The 17,937-nt window shown below is 42.8% G+C and overlaps 1 protein-coding gene across 9 annotated transcripts in view; it reads left to right on the top strand.

Annotated features, from left to right (window-relative positions):
• EIF4G3 (eukaryotic translation initiation factor 4 gamma 3) overlaps positions 1-17,937 on the top strand; it is a 390,421-nt gene that overhangs the window by 305,345 nt on the left and 67,139 nt on the right. For all 9 annotated transcript variants that reach the window (XM_054008991.1, XM_054008989.1, XM_054008988.1 and 6 more), the window contains 5 exons: positions 706-876; positions 3,479-3,676; positions 5,591-5,737; positions 6,122-6,358; positions 9,826-9,930. In XM_054008991.1, the coding sequence (XP_053864966.1) occupies positions 706-876; positions 3,479-3,676; positions 5,591-5,737; positions 6,122-6,358; positions 9,826-9,930 (858 nt within the window). The remainder of the gene's footprint in view (positions 1-705; positions 877-3,478; positions 3,677-5,590; positions 5,738-6,121; positions 6,359-9,825; positions 9,931-17,937) is intronic.

Below are 17,937 nucleotides of genomic sequence, written 5' to 3'. Positions count from 1 at the left end.
GAGTAGAGTGCGGGCCTGGAATTTTTTTCCAAGAACCCCCTGTAACATTTTATGAACCCCCAGGGGTTCACGAACCCCAGTTTGGGAACCACTGTCCTAGGACATGCTTTTATTGTGACCTCCTATCTTATAGTCTCTATTTTTCAAAACTTTCTGTTGGACACTGGGAATCAGTTCCACAGATCTTAAGCAGTGTGGTGGTGGGATAGAAGAGGTTCTGACTGATAGGTAGCAGTCATCCTATTTCAGTTGTGATGATGGCTGACAGAGGGAAGAGTGTCTTCTGTTTGTCCCTTTAATCTGCATTGCACAGATTCCAAGCTGGGGTCTAGACCAGCTAGAGGGGGGGAGGGATAGCTCAGTGGTTTGAGCATTGGCCTGCTAAACCCAGGGTTGTGAGTTCAATCCTTGAGGGGGCCACTTGGGGATCTGGGGCAAAATCAGTACTTGGTCCTGCTAGTGAAGGCAGGGGGCTGGACTTGATGACCTTTCAAGGTCCCTTCCAGTTCTAGGAGATGGGATATCTCCATTATTTTTTTTTTTTTTTTTTAGACCAGTTTAACCAGTTTGAGAGGAATTCATAAAAGTAGTAGGGTGAATTGTTGATTGATTGTATTGTCACCCACAGCTATTACTTGAGTACTGGTGTATGTATTGTGAGCAGGGAGTATTAAAGGGGATACAATAAGGTATTTTTTGTCCTAGTTGTTGAATGTTGGACCAAGAAGATCACAGCCAAGCCAGAGGAGGGAGCCCAGGAAGATCATCACTGTATGTGTGAAAGAAGATGTACACCTGAAGAAAGCAGAAAATGCCTGGAAGCCAAGTCTGAAAAGAGACAGCCAGGCTGAGGACCCAGAAAATATAAAAACCCAGGTGAGAACAGTCTTGATACACTTTGTGAATGCCAATGAATTTCTGGGGTGGTCTTACACATGGCTAATTGAATCCTCAATAGACACATTTCATTCTATTAACACTGGAAAAATTGTAGTTTCTTCTTGATACTCTTGTCCTTGCTGTTGTACTGGACAATAACCCTAGCAGCACTGAGGTCCAGTTTGAGTCACAGTTCTGATCTGACTTTATTTTTGTTTTGTTTTTACTCTTATTCAGAGTCAAAATTGGGTCACTTGATATATAAAGAGAGTGAAGACAGGAAATACCAGTAGGGTTACCATTCGTCCGGATTTACCCGGACATGTCCTCCTTTTTGTGCTAAAAATAGCGTCCGGGGGGAATTTGTAAAGCACTCAAAATGTCCGGGATTTCCCCCCTCCCCCGGCAGAGCAGAGCGAGCGTCTGGGAGGGCTGCAGGGAAGTCCCGGGCTGGACTCCGGAGCAGCTGTAGAGGAGCTCCGCCCTGCATTCTGAGCCGGCAGCTCTCCCCTGCAGCCCGGCTCCGGCAGCACTGTGCAGGACCAGGGACTGGATTTTGTTGTGCTGGGGAGCGCAGCCACGTGTCCGGCTGGCACAGAGCCCAACACCCTGTTCTGAGCAGCAGGGTAAGGGGGCCAGGGGGCAGGAGAAGGGGCAGGGAGGTTCTGGAGGGGGCAGTCAAGAAACGGGGGGTCGGGAGTTCAGGGGGGGGCTTTTTGGGGGGAGTGGAGAAAGTTTTGGGCAGTCAGGGTACAGGTAGGGGGTAGGGTCCTGGGGGGCAGTTGGGGGGGGTCTTAGGAGGGGGCAGTTAGGGGACAATGCACAGGGAGTCTTAGGTAGGGGGTGGGGTTCTGGAGGGCAGTTAGGAGCAGGGGTCCCAGGAGGGGGCAGTCAGGGGACAAGGAGCGGGGGGTGGGGGGTTGGGAGTTCTGGGGGGGAGCTGTCAGGGGGCCAGGAGTGGGGAGAGGGATCGGAGCAGTCAGGGGACAGGGAGCAGAGGGGTTTAGATGGGTTGGGAGTTCTGGGGGGGGGGCTGTCAGGGGGTGGGGAGTGGTTGGATGGGGCGTGGGAGTCCCAGGGGTCTGTCTGGGGGTGGGGGTGTGGATAAGGGTTGGGGCAGTCAGGGGACAAGAGGCAGGGAGGCTTAGATAGGGGTGGAGTCCTGGGGGACAGTTAGGGGCAGGAGTCCCAGGAGGGGGCAGTCAGGGGACAAGGAACGGGGGGAGGGTTGGGTTCTGGGGGGTGCGGGAAGTGGGAGGGGCAGGGGCGGGGCTAGGGCGGGGCTCCTCCCGTCCTCTTTTTTGCTTGCTGAAATATGGTAACCCTAAATACCAGACAACCTACTACGTCTCTACCAGGATTATTTTTATGCAGCTATTCTACTTGAATATTTCTGCCTTCACTTTAAAAACAAACAACCTCAAACTTTCAGTGTAACACAGAACTTCCTTTTCATCCTCTTGTAGAATGTATTTCTGTACTGAGCCTGAGCGGCACTAAGATTCTTTTATAGATTTCCCTCTTGCAAAGTCCTGCCCATGCCAACACTGCTATATCTCAAACTTTCTCCCTAGGTTTCTCTCCCTCCACTCTTTCATGGGATAACCACTGAAGGTGCAGATATTTGCTTGGTGGTATAATTTTTGATCTGAGCCATGGGAGGATAAGCTGGAATATTTTTGAAGTACAGTGGAATTTTGTTCCAGTTGCCAAATATAAGCTTGTTGGCCAAATGAATATAAAATTATCTGTCTTAGAGTAAATATAGTAAAAGCTTGTTACCGCTATCGATGGAAAAAAAAAAAAAAGCTTCAAGTTAAGTTTAACTATAGAACATAAATGACTGCTTCTAAAGTTATCCCAGATAAAAAAAAAATTCAAGTGCCCAAGTCCTATTTTCAAAAGTGACTTAGGCATTTAGGAGCCTGTGTCACTAAAAGTCAATGAGACTTTGGTTCCTAACTGCCTACATTACTTTTGAATCACATAGGCACTTTAGAAAGGGTTGCCCCCTTCCTCTATTGCTGTTAATCTATAGATGAGTTAGTATTAAAGGTGAACTGAAACGCTTTTTACGTTAGAAAACTGAGAGAAGTGCATTTTCCTGCACTTCCTGGTCCTTTAGGTGAAGTTATCAACTGTTACAGGAGAGACCCACAAAATCCATCTTGTGGGTAAGTGGCAGCAGAACTGACTTTCAAGTATTTTGTTATAAAATGTACAGTGGAGCCTGCCTCTACTGGAATGGGGATATAGTGAAATTCTGTTAATTGTCAAGTACAGTGAAAATCACTCATAGTTTCAAAGCACCACAGATTGCAATTCAAATAATAGTAAACCTCTCTTTGTGAGTAATAATTAATGCAATTTTAACACGGAGTAGATAGGACTGTACTTAAGGACTTGTCTGGGGGTTTCACTGTATGTATTACTGATCAGTTCTGGATATACATTCTGTTAGTGACTTGGCATCTGAAAAACTCCTTTTAAAAGCTTTTTTGTTCACCTTTAAAATGCATACCAGTTCATTATTCAGATCACCTCCTATAATCTTGCTGTGTTTGTGCTCTGCACTTACTGTTTTTACTGACATGTTTAGGAGCTGTTCCGCAAGGTACGAAGTATCTTAAACAAATTGACACCACAGATGTTCAATCAGCTAATGAAGCAAGTAACAGACCTGACTGTAGACACAGAAGAGAGGCTGAAAGGAGTCATTGACCTGGTCTTTGAGAAAGCCATCGATGAGCCCAGCTTCTCTGTGGCTTATGCAAATATGTGTAGATGTCTCGTAACGGTAAGAGTGGCAAAAGTCAAACAGAAGTTTCCTGTGGGTAAGTTCTCCCCTTGCTGCACATCATTCCCATGGACTAAAATGGGAATAATGTAAACACATCCAGGGCAGAATTATACCCCTTAGTATTTGTTATTGAACTTCTTAGTGTATCTGAGAAAATCCTATATTACAAAATTGTGTTTACATGTATACATTGGCCACACATGCACCCAGAAAACCCAGAGTGAAATTGAGTAGGAGTGATGCTAAAATGGTGTCTAGATTTGTAGCTACGGGTTGCTGAGCACCTTTGAAAATTTTATGATTAAATTGCAGTTCAGCCCTAAAGGTACCTCCATAAAAACAGGATTCCAGATTCAAGTTGTGTCACTGATTTCCAGAGAAAATGTGTTCAGTTTGCAAGTAGAAAGCTGAGGCAATTCCTAAATTCCAGCCCCACAAACTGACCCTGGGCTCTGACAATCAATCCACTCTCTTTGTCTTGAGTCTTATTATCACTGATGGTTTTGTATTCTCAACTGTGTTCTCAGTTACACTTACAGTGGCTTTTTGCAGTGTTTATGATATATTATGTAAAAGCATATTTACACACCTTTTTAAAGCTGGTTATTTATTTGATAGAGAGAAGGCTTTGATGTGTATTATGTAAATCTGTATCGAGGTACATTTTAAACTAATAAATAGGTATCCTGACTCATTACTGCAGTGACTCTCATGAAAACAGATACACGGGTCATCAATGTGATATTTCATAACCACTCCAGTAGTGATTCAGTAGCAGAATGGTGCAAATGCCATCTTGAAATGGACATGCAGATTAAAGAACTATTACTGATCTATGATAGAATGTAATGCCTTTTTGGAATTGACGTCATCAAATCCAGAGTTCATTCCAGGCTACAGGCTTGTGCCCTGGCCATACAATTCCAATTCTACATAAAACTTGAGTGATTTTTATCCTAATTGTGCACCATGACAAACAATACAGTCAAGGATTGCTGGCCATGCTATTGGCAGTAAAAGTGAGATTTTCCTTATGTTAAGCATCAGTCACATTACTAGTGTCAGTCATTAGACCTGTTACAGCATCTAACACAATAGGTACTTTAAAAATGCAAAAAGGAAAAATGGAGATTGAGGGTGGAGAAAAGAGGGGTAGAAGTAGAGAAGAGGAGGGAAAACAGAGAAGGAGAGGTAGTGATGGAGAAAACTAATCCTACCAGAAATAGCACCTCTTGTCACTCAGAGACAAGAAGCACTGCCTCCAGAAAAGCCATTTCAGGCATCAGAAAGTTTCAGGCAAGATAGGGGAGGGTCGAATCACCAAACTTAAGGTAAGAAACATTTACCCGTAAAATTTGGGGAATGACCCTTTTTTTTTCCAAGTGTTGTTCCCTGTTTTTGTCATTGGTGGAGCACTGCCCCAGAGTGGCACATTTCTGAAATGAACCCTAAAAATCATGGACCTGATAAGATTTAGCTACAGTGTGCGTACTGTTACATAGGCGATACATACAGACTGCTCTGTGAATGTTTATTAACAATAATATATATTGTTGTGGCATAGCTCTGGAATCTGAAATACAAATTTTTATTATGCATTTTAAAATGTTCTTATTTTAAAAAATCATGAATCTTAAACAGGATTCTTTGTAGGGAAACCATAATCTACTTCTAAGCTAAGATGATGTCAGACAAGGTTTAGTATGGAGAAAATTTTCATATCTGAATTCTGAAACTCATAAAAATATGGTTGTCTAATGAAAAGATGCTTAACTGTAGTAGCCTTTCAAGCTCTTCTATTACTGTTTATAAAATATGTAATAAAATGTAACTGATAGTGATTAGATCAGATCCTTTGTATGGCAAGGTTTAACCGTGCTTTTCCCTGTGTTTTTCTTCCATTGGATACAGCTGAAAGTACCTATGGCAGACAAGCCTGGGAGCACAGTAAATTTCCGCAAGTTGCTACTGAATCGTTGCCAGAAGGAATTTGAAAAAGACAAAGCCGATGATGATGTCTTTGAGAAGAAGCAAAAAGAGCTCGAAGCTGCTACCACTGTGAGTTTCTTCATAAAATCTCAGTGATCTTTGATAGTCCAATCATAGAAACATAGACGATCAGGGTTGGAAGGGGCCTCAGGAGGTCGTCTAGTCCAACCCCCTGCTCAACGCAGGACCAACCTCAACTAAATTATCCCAGCCAAGGCAATCTTGAAGGACTGCTATGGATGCTTTGGAAAATTTTGATTTCTTGTGTTGCTGTGGTTGGGTTTAATAACAAAAGCTGTTTGCATTAACTGAAGCCCTTGTGATTATATGTTTCTTAGTTTTGGGAGTAAGAGGGTGGGGATGTGAACAGCAGTAACTCTAGCTTTTCAGAAGCGTGTGCTACAGTGTGGTTTCCATGTGCATGCTTTTAGAATTCCCCTTTGTGTTCTACAGCCAGAGGAGAAGACACGGCTCCATGAGGAGCTGGAAGAGGCCAAGGACAAGGCTCGACGGAGATCCATCGGAAATATCAAATTCATTGGTGAACTCTTCAAACTGAAAATGCTGACAGAGGCCATCATGCATGACTGTGTGGTGAAGCTGCTTAAGAACCACGATGAAGAGTCCCTGGAGTGCCTTTGCCGCCTCCTCACCACCATCGGCAAGGACTTGGACTTTGAGAAAGCAAAGGTAAAGAAGAGACTGAGTGACAGTGGCTGAACAGGGATGCAAAAGTGGGGGCTCAGTGCTTTCAGTTGCCGTTGTTTTCTCTAGGAATTTCTGTCATGTTCTATGAAATCAGATGCTGAGAATGTTTCATCCCCACCCTGTCTCATTGCCTTCCCACCCCTTTCCAAAATTTTATGTACAGTTGGCTACATTAAGCACTAGCTGAAATATTTTAATTCCTTTTGCTGTTTAGCTGTTTCCAAGTAATTCACCCAGCTACACAACCTAAAAAGTATTTGACATACATAATATCTTCCTTTTACACATGAAATCTTAATCTGTCAACCGCAGTCCCCAAAGCCTTAAAATGTATTCCAGTTTCTTTGCTCTTTGGGGATTGTTACACATATGGAAAAACATCATCAAATGAATTGTTCATGGTAACATCTGCAAGGCACCTTGATTGATCTAAACTTCCTCATTATCAAAGCAATCACAGGCTGAGACAAGTCTTCTGATTGTATTGTTTTCTCTGAAAATTCACCTTGTGTTGTGTTGTGATCACAAGCTGTATTGTGATGAGGCAGATGTTTCACGCTGCACTGCTGCATTTTCCTTCCCCTATTTTTCCAGTAGATGTAAGTGTAATTTACTGCATTACACATTAGATTAACTCAATCCCATTGGCATTAGCCATCTGCTTCTATTTCACACAAGCCAGGCAAGGGATGAAGACGTATTCAGATTTGCCTGCCAGAACTCAATCAGACAAAACCGTACCTTTTAATTTCTGTTTCACTAACCTCCTCATTTTTGCGTAGTCCCCCTTTCTGAAATTAAATGCTACAGTGTTGGGCTGCTGTGGTGTTTTCCCTGGCACAGGGATGTTAAATTTAATTATATTAAATTAATTAAGCCATGAATTCATCCTCAGCCGTGAAGTCCGATGCAATGAATTCATTTAATTTCTCCGCAATGGCTTTATCGCCTTTGAGTGCTCCATTAACATCTCGATCATCCAGTGGCCCCACTGGTTGTTTAGCAGGCTTCCTGCTTCTGGTGTACTTAAAAAAATTGCTATTACTTTTTGAGTCTTTGGCTAGCTGTTCTTCAAATTCTTTTTTGGCCTTCCTAATGATATTTTTAGACTTCATTTGCCAGAGTTTATGTTCCTTTCTATTTTCCTCACTTTTTAAAGGATGCCTTTTTGCCTCTCACTGCTTCTTTTACTTTGTTGTTTAGCCACAGTGGCACTTTTTTGGTTCTCTTACTATGTTTTTTAATTTGGGGTATACATTTAAGTTGAACCTCTATTATGGTGTTTTTAAAAAGTTTCCATGCAGCTTGCAGGGATTTCACTTTTGGCACCGTACCTTTTAATTTCTGTTTCACTAACCTCCTCATTTTTGCGTAGTCCCCCTTTCTGAAATTAAATGCTACAGTGTTGGGCTGCTGTGGTGTTTTCCCTGGCACAGGGATGTTAAATTTAATTATATTATGGGCACTATTACCAAGCAGTCCAGCTATATTCACCTCTTGGATCAGATCCTGTGCTCCACTTAAGCCTAAATCAAGAATCGCCTCTCCTCTTGTGGGTTCCAGGATTAGCTACTCCAAGAAGCAGTCATTTAAGGTGTCAAGAAACTTTATCTCTGCATCCTGTCCTGAGGTGACATGTACCCAATCAATATGGGGATAGTTGAAATCCCCCATTATTATTACTGAGTTTTTAATTTTAATAGCCTCTCTAAACTCCCTGAGCATTTCACAGTCACTATCACCATCGTGATCAGGTGGTCAGTAATATATCCCTACTGCTATATTCTTATAAGAAGAAGAAAGTACAATTACTTACCGTACAGTAACTGTGGCTCTTTGAGATGTTGTAGTCAGTGTGGATCCCATGACTCACCCTTCATCCCCGCTTTTCAGAGTCCTCAGCTAAATGGGCTTTGAATTGCAAAGGAACTGAGGGAGGGCCATGACCCCTCTATGGGAATACAAGGAGGCATAGGATATATGTGCGGTCCCGGCAGACAGCTATTAAAAGAAATCTGGTCTCATGCACATGGAATCCACATTGACTACAACATCTTGAACAACCTCAATTACTATAGGGTAAGTAACAGTACTTTCCCTCAATTCCTCCCCATCTCAACATCTACACACTAGTTGCATCATCCAAGGCTTCAATCCTGCACTATTGACATCGGTAAGAGTTCTGCCACTAAGGGTATGACTACACTGCAATGGAGGTGTGATTGTAGCACATGCAGACATACCCGAGCTAGCTTTAACCTTGCTAGCTTGGGTACCATCAGCAGTGAAGTTGCAGCAGTACGGGCTAGCCACCCAAGTACAAGTCTACCAGTGACCCTTGTAATGTATTCAGGTGACTAGCCTGTGCTGCGGTGGCTTCACTGCTATTGATACCCAAGCCAGCTATGGTAAAGCTAGCTTATGTCTGTCTACATGTGCTGCAATCACACCTCTGATTGTAGTGTAGACAGACCCTCACTTCCTAGGAGCAGGGTCGGGCTCGTAGGCTGTACTTATTGTATTGCATTTTCTATTCTCATTGCTTATTTATGTTAATGCTCTTTCTGCCAAATTCATTAACTTCATTAGAATTACAACACCAGGGTTGAATTTGACCCCTTGTGTTCCCCCCCCATAACAGGGGGAACATTTCATTAAGTATTTTCATTGTAGCTGAAATGCTAGCAATAGTTACAATTAAAGTTGCTGGAGAATTTCCCATTTAAGTATCTGTTTTCCATCACTCATCACTTTCTGAAACTTTCACCTTTAAGGATGAAATTTTCCAGGATTGACCCATGCCCAAGAGTTAATTTTTTTTAAAAAGTCTGAAGGAAAAGTGTTCCGCTGGTTTTGAATGAGAGGAATGAAAAAATTAAACTTTTTGGTTATTAAAAAAAAAAATCTTGCAACTTCTTTTTTTTATAACAGCTCTAGCTCCAAAATGGGTGGGGGTTGTAATTTTAGAGTTTGGCAAGCCCTTGATAAATAGAAGTGCCTTTCAGTGTCCTGGTGAAAATTGATTTTAGTGTGGCCAAATTTATAAGCCTTTGGAAAAAAAACACTTTTCTTGTCAGTAAATAATAGCACTATTTTTAATGATAACATAACTGACTGAAAGGATGTTGTGCATATGGATGTGGTAACTTATCTGTGTAGTCAAAGTATATTGAAAGGTTGTAGTGAATTAGGCAGGGTTCCGTAGAATCCCAGCCTCATTCCCCAACCATCACATAAGCATTCTTTGGGCCATACACGCATAAGTCCAGTACGTGCATGAAAGTGTGCATGACCTGATGCACATTTTCACACAGAGCAAATCTAGATCCCTGAATCAATCATACAGTGTATTGCGGCAATGATCAGTAGACGACTCTGGGACAAAATTGATTGCCCAGGTAAAGATGTTCTTCTGAGAGTTGATGATGGCATTTGTGTCTTTTTTATAGCCCCGTATGGACCAGTATTTTAATCAAATGGAGAAGATTGTGAAAGAGAGAAAAACGTCCTCCAGGATTCGTTTCATGCTTCAGGATGTAATAGACCTAAGGCTGGTATGTACCCACTGAAGTAAGTAAAAGAGCACGGTCATTGGCACTACTGTAATGGAATATCCCTCAAATGAGAGTAATAATTATTGATTACAGTAGTAGTAATGGTGAAAGGAAAATCTGTACCCTTTTTGCTCATCCCAGATATCTGGTCATTTGAAAGGTAAGAAGCACTCCTCCTTCCCCCTTCCCTGGCCTCACTTTATTGAGGGCTAAGAGATTAGGGTTTGGTGGACAGATTAATTGCTTCATATGTTTAGGACACTAAGGTCCTGTCTACACTGCAAATACGGACATGTTTTTGTAACGAGTTTTTGATACACTCATCCAACCTGATTACAACAAACACAGCTCAGCTTTTGTCCAAAGTAGGTTTTGGGGATTTTTATAAATAACATAAATTTGTAACACTTGTTGTGTGTCTATTCTTAGCGCTCTGCTTAACCATGGATGTATCTGTGCATTCTGGGTAGCTGTCTCAAAGTGCTGGAACTGGAGACAGAGTGCCCAGAGGACATGAGCACATAGCTACACCAGCAGCACTCTGGGGTGCTCTGAACACACGGAGGATTGAGATGACTAGCCAGTCTGGTTACACAAGGGTGTTCAGAAGCCCTCTATGCATCAGGAAAAAAAGTGTGCTCAGTTTATTACAGGAAGTTACATGTCTCAGCCTGTACTGCTAGCAAGAATGATAATATGATTAGCTACCATGATTACAGTATACCCTCGCTATAATGAACCTGTTGGGATCCAAGCCTATACAGGAGAGATGGGCTCCACCTAAACCAAAGTGGAACCAGACTGCTGGCACTAAACATTAAAAAGGTTGCAGAGCAGTTTTTAAACTAGGAGAGGGGGGAAAGCCGACTGCTGCAGAGGAGCCTGTGGATCGGACAGAGACTTCTCTTAGGGGAGAGTCTATTGATAGAGAATCTCTAGTTTATAGTCAGGAACAGAGGATGGAAGGGCCAGATCAGATGAGAAACATTCACATAAAAAAGAATCTGACACATCAAAAAAGGGCAGACAAATAAACAGTGACAAGTTTTTAAAGTGCTTGTACACAAATGCTAGAAGTCTAAATAATAAGATGGGTGAACTAGAGTGCCTCGTGATAAAGGAGGATATTGATGTAATAGGCATCACAGAAACCTGGTGGACTGAGGACAATCAATGGGACACAATCATTCCGGGGTACAAAATATATCGAAAGGACAGAACAGGTCCTGCGGTGGGGGGGAGTGGCACTATATGTGAAAGAAAATGTAGAATCAAATGAAGTAAAAATCTTAAGTGAATCCACATGTTCCATAGAATCTCTATGGATAGTAATTTCATGCTCTAATAAGAATATAACATTAGGGATCTATTATCGACCACCTGACCAGGACAGTGATAGTGAGGATGAAATGCTAAAGGAAATTAGAGAAGCTATCAAAATTAAGAACTCAATAATACTGGGGGATTTCTATTATCCCCATATTGACTGGGAACATGTCACCTCAGGACGAAATGCTGAGACAACATTTCTCGATACTTTAAATGACTGCTTCTTGGAGCAGCTGGTACGGGAACCCACAAGGGGAGAGGCAACTCTAGATTTAGTCTTGAATGGAGCGCAGGAGCTGATCCAAGAGGTAATAATAACAGAACCGCTTGGAAATAGTGACCATAATATAATAACATTCAACATCCCTGTGGTGGGAAGAACATTTCAACAGCCCAACACTGTGGCATTTAATTTCAAAAGGGGGAACTATGCAAAAATGAGTTGGTTAGTTAAACAGAAATTAAAAGGTACAGTGACTAAAGCGAAATCCCTGCAAGCTGCATGGGCGCTTTTTAAAGACACCATAATAGAGGCCCAAATTAAGAAACACGGTAAAAAAAACTAAAAATGAGCCACCGTGGCTTAACAACAATGTAAAAGAAGCAGTCAGAGATAATAAGTCTTCCTTTAAAAAGTGGAAGTCAAATCCTAGTGAGGTAAATAGAAAGGAGCATAAACACTGCCAAATTAAGTGTAAAAATGTAATAAGAAAAGCCAAAGAGGAGTTTGAAGAACAGCTAGCCAAAAACTCAAAAGGTAATAACAAAATGTTTTTTAAGTACATCAGAAGCAGGAAGCCTGCTAAACAACCAGTGGGGCCCCTTTATGATAGAGATAGAAAACGAGCGCTTAAAGACGATAAAGTCATTGCGGAGAAACTAAACGAATTCTTTGCTTCGGTCTTCACGGCTGAGGATGTTAGGGAGATTCCCAAACCTGAGCTGGCTTTTGTAGGTGACAAATCTGAGGAACTGTCACAGATTGAAGTGTCACGAGAAGAAGTTTTGGAATTAATTGATAAACTTAACAGTAACAAGTCACCGGGACCAGATGGCCTTCACCCAAGAGTTCTCAAAGAACTCAAATGTGAAATTGCAGAACTATTTACTAGGGTTTGTAACCTGTCCTTTAAATCTGCTTCTGTACCCAACGACTAGAAAATAGCTAATGTAATGCCAATATTTAAAAAGGGCTCTAGAGGTGATCCCAGCAATTACAGACCAGTAAGTCTAACGTCGGTACCGGGCAAATTAGTCAAAACAATAGTAAAGAATAAAATTGTCAGACACATAGAAGAACATAAATTGTTGGGCAAAAATCAACATGGTTTCTGTAAAGGGAAATCATGTCTTACTAATCTATTACAGTTCTTTGATAGGGTCAACAAACATGTGGACAAGGGGAATCCAGTGGACATAGTGTACTTAGATTTCCAGAAAGCCTTTGACAAGGTCCCTCACCAAAGGCTCATACGTAAATTAAGTTGTCATGGGATAAAAGGGATTGAGAACTGGTTAAAAGACAGGGAACAAAGGGTAGGAATTAATGGTAAATTCTCAGAATGGAGAGGGATAACCAGTGGTCTTCCCCAAGGGTCAGTCTTAGGACCAATTCTATTCAACTTATTCATAAATGGTCTGGAGAAAGAGGTAAAAAGTGAGGTGGCAAAGTTTGCAGATGATACTAAAGTGCTGAAGATAGTTAAGACCAAAGCAGACCGTGAAGAACTTCAAAAAGATCTCACAAAACTAAGTGATTGGGCAACAAAATGGCAAATGAAATTTAATGTGGATAAATGTAAAGTAATGCACATTGGAAAAAATAACCCCGACTATACATACAATATGATGGGGGCTAATTTAGCGACAACAAGTCAGGAAAAAGATCTTGGAGTCATCGTGGATAGTTCTCTGAAGATGACCACGCAGTGTGCAGAGGCGGTCAAAAAAGCAAACAGGATGTTAGGAATCATTAAAAAGGGGATAGAGAATAAGACGGAGAATATATTATTGCCCTTATATATATCGATGGATACTGCGTACAGATGTGGTCCCCTCATCTCAAAAAAGATATACTGGCACTAGAAAAGGTTCAGAGCAGGGCAACTACAATGATTAGGGGTTTGGAGAGGGTCCCATATGAGGAGAGATTAAAGAGGCTAGGACTTTTCAGCTTGGAAAAGAGGAGACTAAGGGGGGATATGATAGAGGTATATAAAATCATGAGTGATGTGGAGAAAGTAGATAAGGAAAAGTTATTTACTTATTCCCATAATACAAGAACTAGGGGTCACCAAATGAAATTAATAGGCAGCAGGTTTAAAACAAATAAAAGGAAGTTCTTCTTCACACAGCGCAGGGTCAACTTCTGGATCTCCTTACCTGAGGAGGTTGTGAAGGCTAGGACTATAACAGGGTTTAAAAGAGAACTGGATAAATTCATGGAGGTTAAGTCCATGAATGGCTATTAGCCACGATGGGTAAGGAATGGTGTCCCTAGCCTCTGTTTGTCAGAGGGTGGAGATGGATGGCAGGAGAGAGATCACTTGATCATTACCTGTTAGGTTCACTCCCTCTGGAGCACCTGGCATTGGCCACTGTCGGTAGATAGGTTACTGGGCTAGATGGACCTTTGATCTGACCCAGTACAGCCGTTCTTATGTTCTTAAGCCTTTTGTTCATGTAGCCAGGGGCTTGTTATCATAGAACATCAGAATTGGAAAGGACCTCAGGAGGTCATCTAGTCCAACCTGCTTCTCAAAGAAGGATCAATCCCCAGACAGATTTTTGCCCTAGATCCCTAAATGGCCCTCTCAAGGATTGAACTCACAACTCTGGGTTTAGCAGGCCAATGCTCAAGCCACTGAGCTATGCCTCCCCAACCTTAACAACCTCTAAAGAAGGAGATTCCACCACCTCCCTAGGTAATCCATTCCAGTGCTTCACCACCCTCCTAGTGAAAAAGTTTTTCCTAATATCCAACCTAAACCTCTCCCATTGCAATTTGAGACCATTACTCCTTATTCTGTCATCTGCTACCACTGAGAACAGTCTAGATTCATCCTGTTTGGAACCCCCTTTCAGGTAGTTGAAAGCAGCTATCAAATCCCCCCTCATTCCTCTCTTCTGCAGACTAAATCATCCCAGTTCCCTCAGCCTTTCCTCATAAATCATGTGCACCAGCCCCCTAATCATTTGTGTTGCCCTCCACTGGACTCTTTCCAATTTTTTCACATCCTTCTTGTAGTGTGAGGCGCAAAACTGGACACAGTACTCCAGATGAGGCTTCACCAATGCCAAATAGAGGGGAATGTTCACATCCCTCGATTTGCTAGCAATGCTTCTACTTATAGAGCCAAAAAGGCCATTAGCCTTCTTGGCAACAAGGGCACACTGTTGACTCATATCCAGCTTCTCGTCCACTGTAACCCCTAGGTCCTTTTCTGCAGAACTGCTGCCTAGCCACTCAGTCCGGAGTCTGTAGCAGTGCATGAGAGTCTTCCATCCTAAGTGCAGGACTCGGCACTTGTCCTTGTTGGTTTCTTTTGGCCCAATCCTCCAATTTGTCTAGGTCCCTCTGTATCCTATGCCTACCCTCCAGCATATCTACCACTCCTCCCAGTGTAGTGTCATCTGCAAACTTGCTGAGGGTACAATCCACATCATCCTCCAGATCATTAATAAAGATATTGAACAAAACTGGCCCCAGGACTGACCCTTGGGGCACTCCGCTTGATACCGGCTGGCAACTAGACATGGAGCCATTGATCACTACCTGTTGAGCTTGATGATCTAGCCAGCTTTCTATCCACTTTATAGTCCATTCATCCAGCCCATACTTCTTTAACTTGTTGGCAAGAATACTGTGGAAGACGGTATCAAAAGCTTTGCTAAAGTCAAGGATAACAGGTCCACTGCTTTCCCCTCATCCACAGAGCCAGTTATCTCCTCATAGAAGGTAATTAGGTTAGTCAGGCATGACTTGCCCTTGTGAATCCATGCTGATTGTTCCTGATCACTTTCTTCTCCTCTAAGTGCTTCAAAATTGATTCCTTCAGGACCTGCTCCATGATTTTTCCAGGGACTGAGGTGAGGCTGACGGGCCTGAAGTTCCTCGGATTCTTCTCCTTCCCTTTTTTAAAGATGGGCACTACATTAGCCTTTTTCCAGTCATCTGGGACCTCCCCAGATCACCATGAGTTTTCAAAGAGAATGGCCAATGGCTCTGCAGTCACATCTGCCAACTCCTTTAGCACCCTCGAATGCAGCGCATCCGGCCCCATGGAGTTGTGCTCATCCAGCTTTTTTAAATAGTTCTGAACCACTTCTTTCTTCACAGAGGGCTGGTCACCTCCTCCCCATACTGTGCTGCCCAATGCAGTAGTCTGGGAGCTGATCTTATTCATGAAGACAGAGGCAAAAAAAGCATTGAGTAAATTAGCTTTTTCCACATCCTCTGTCACTAGGTTGCCTCCCCCATTCAGTAAGGGGCCCACACTTTCCTTGACTTTCTTCTTGACCTTCTTCTAACATACCCTGTAGAAACCCTTCTTGTTACTCTTAACATCCCTTGCTAGCTGCAACTCCAAGTGTGATTTGGCCTTCCTGATTTCACTCCTGCATTCCTGAGCAATATTTTTATACTCCTCCCTGGTCATTTGTCCAGTCTTCCACTTCTTGTAAGCTTCTTTTTTGTGTTTAAGATCAACAAGGATTTCACTGTTAAGCCAAGCTGGTCGCCTGCCATATTTACTATTCTTTCTACACATCGGGATGGTTTGGTCCTGCATCTGCAATAAGGATTCTTTAAAATACAGCCAGCTCTCCTGGACTCCTTTCCCCCTCATGTTATTCTCCCAGGGGATCCTGCCCATCAGTTCCCTGAGGGAGTCAAAGTCTGCTTTTCTGAAGTCCAGGGTCCTGCTCTCCTTTCTTTCTTGTATCAGGATCCTGAACTCGACCATCTCATGGTCACTGCCTCCCAGGTTCTCATCCACTTTTGCTTCCCCTACTAATTCTTCCCTGTTTGTGAGCAGCAGGTCAAGAAGAGCTCTGCCCCTAGTTGGTTCCTCCAGCACTTGCACCAGGAAATTGTCCCCTACACTTTCCAAAAACTTCCTGGATTGTCTGTGCACCGCTATATTGCTCTCCCAGCAGATATCAGGGTGATTGAAGTCCCCCGTGAGAACCAGGGCCTGTGATCTAGTAACTTCTGTTAGTTGCCGGAAGAAAGCCTCATCCACCTCATCCCCCTGGTCTGGTGGTCTATAGCAGACTCCCACCATGACATCACCCTTGTTGCTAGGGTGACCAGATAGCAAGTGTGAAAAATCAGGACAGGGGGTGGGGCGTAATAGGCGTGCATAAAAAAAAGAAGCCCCAAATATCAGGACTGTCCCTATAAAATCGGGACATCTGGTCACCCTGCTTGTTGCTCACACTTCTAAACTTAATCTAGAGACTCTCAGGTTTTTCTGCAGTTTCATACTGAAGCTCTGAGCAGTCATACTGCTCTCCTACATACAGTGTAACTCCCCCACCTTTTCTGCCCTGCCTGTCCTCCCTGAACAGTTTATAGCGAAAGGACAATAAAAAAAAATGTGCAGAGGGACTGGGACTTGGTCTGTCTGGGGCTTCAGGCTGTCTGCCCTGCATGGCTGGGGCTGGGGCTCCGAGCTGTCAGCCATGCACGGCTGGGCTCGGGGATGTCAGCCCTGCATGGCAGTGGGGTTGGGTCTCCAGGCTGTCAGCCCTGCACAGCAATGGTGTTGGGGTTCCGGGCTGTCAAGCCTTGCACAGGGGCGGGCCTTTGGGCTGTCAGCCCTGCATGGTGGGTTTGGGGCTCCAGGCTTCAACCCTGCGCACTGGGGCTCTGGCTTCAGCCCTTGGCAGGGGGAGGTGGGATAGGGGCCTACTCCTTAGTTTCTGCCCTTGGTCTCAACGTATGATGCGGGATAAAAATTGTTGGGGTTTTTTTTTGTTTTGTTTTTTTTACAATAGAGTACTTACTGTAGTTGAGATCCAGGGACCAGGTTTGTTATACCCAAAGGTTCATAATAAGGAAGGGTCTTATAGGGGTTTTTACTTATTAACCATATTGTGTGTGGATACAAATTACCTTTTGAGACGGCCATATCAATAACTGGTTCCAAACTTGTCTGAAAGTTAGTGAGGATGAGTCCAATCTAAACTAAAAATGTAAAAAAAATCTAAAAATGTAGCCAGACTAAAGCTTAATACATAACCTGGGCTTTAACGCCATTACAGAGTATAATTGAGGTCATCTACACTAAAAATTGTAAACAGGTTGTAGCCAGGTCAAGAAACAACCATGGTATATTTGGATCCCTGGTGTTTTGGGGTAGATGAATCTGTATAGTATGGGGTCTAGTGACAGCATCAATTGCCTAATTTTTTCTTGTGCATAAAGGTTCCACTTTTTTCCCAAAGAGTTCCCATTTGGCCCATATTAGATTCTTTTATAGTGTGGGGTAGCATTTCTCAAAGCAAGTTATTCCAGCCCCTATTGATTCAGGACCAGGTAAACTGTCTCACATTAGTATATATTGAGTATTGGAATAACTGGCAAATCAGTTTTCCACAAAAATACAGCTATTACTGCTCTTTTGGATCAAGTTGGTATTCAGTTATGCTGCATAGGATAGAAAAGATAATGTT

This window comes from Malaclemys terrapin, chromosome 19, assembly GCF_027887155.1.
Source record: "Malaclemys terrapin pileata isolate rMalTer1 chromosome 19, rMalTer1.hap1, whole genome shotgun sequence".
NCBI lineage: Eukaryota > Metazoa > Chordata > Testudines > Emydidae > Malaclemys > Malaclemys terrapin.
Note: the sequence above shows the minus strand (reverse complement) of the source record. Positions and strands in the feature narration are given on the sequence as shown.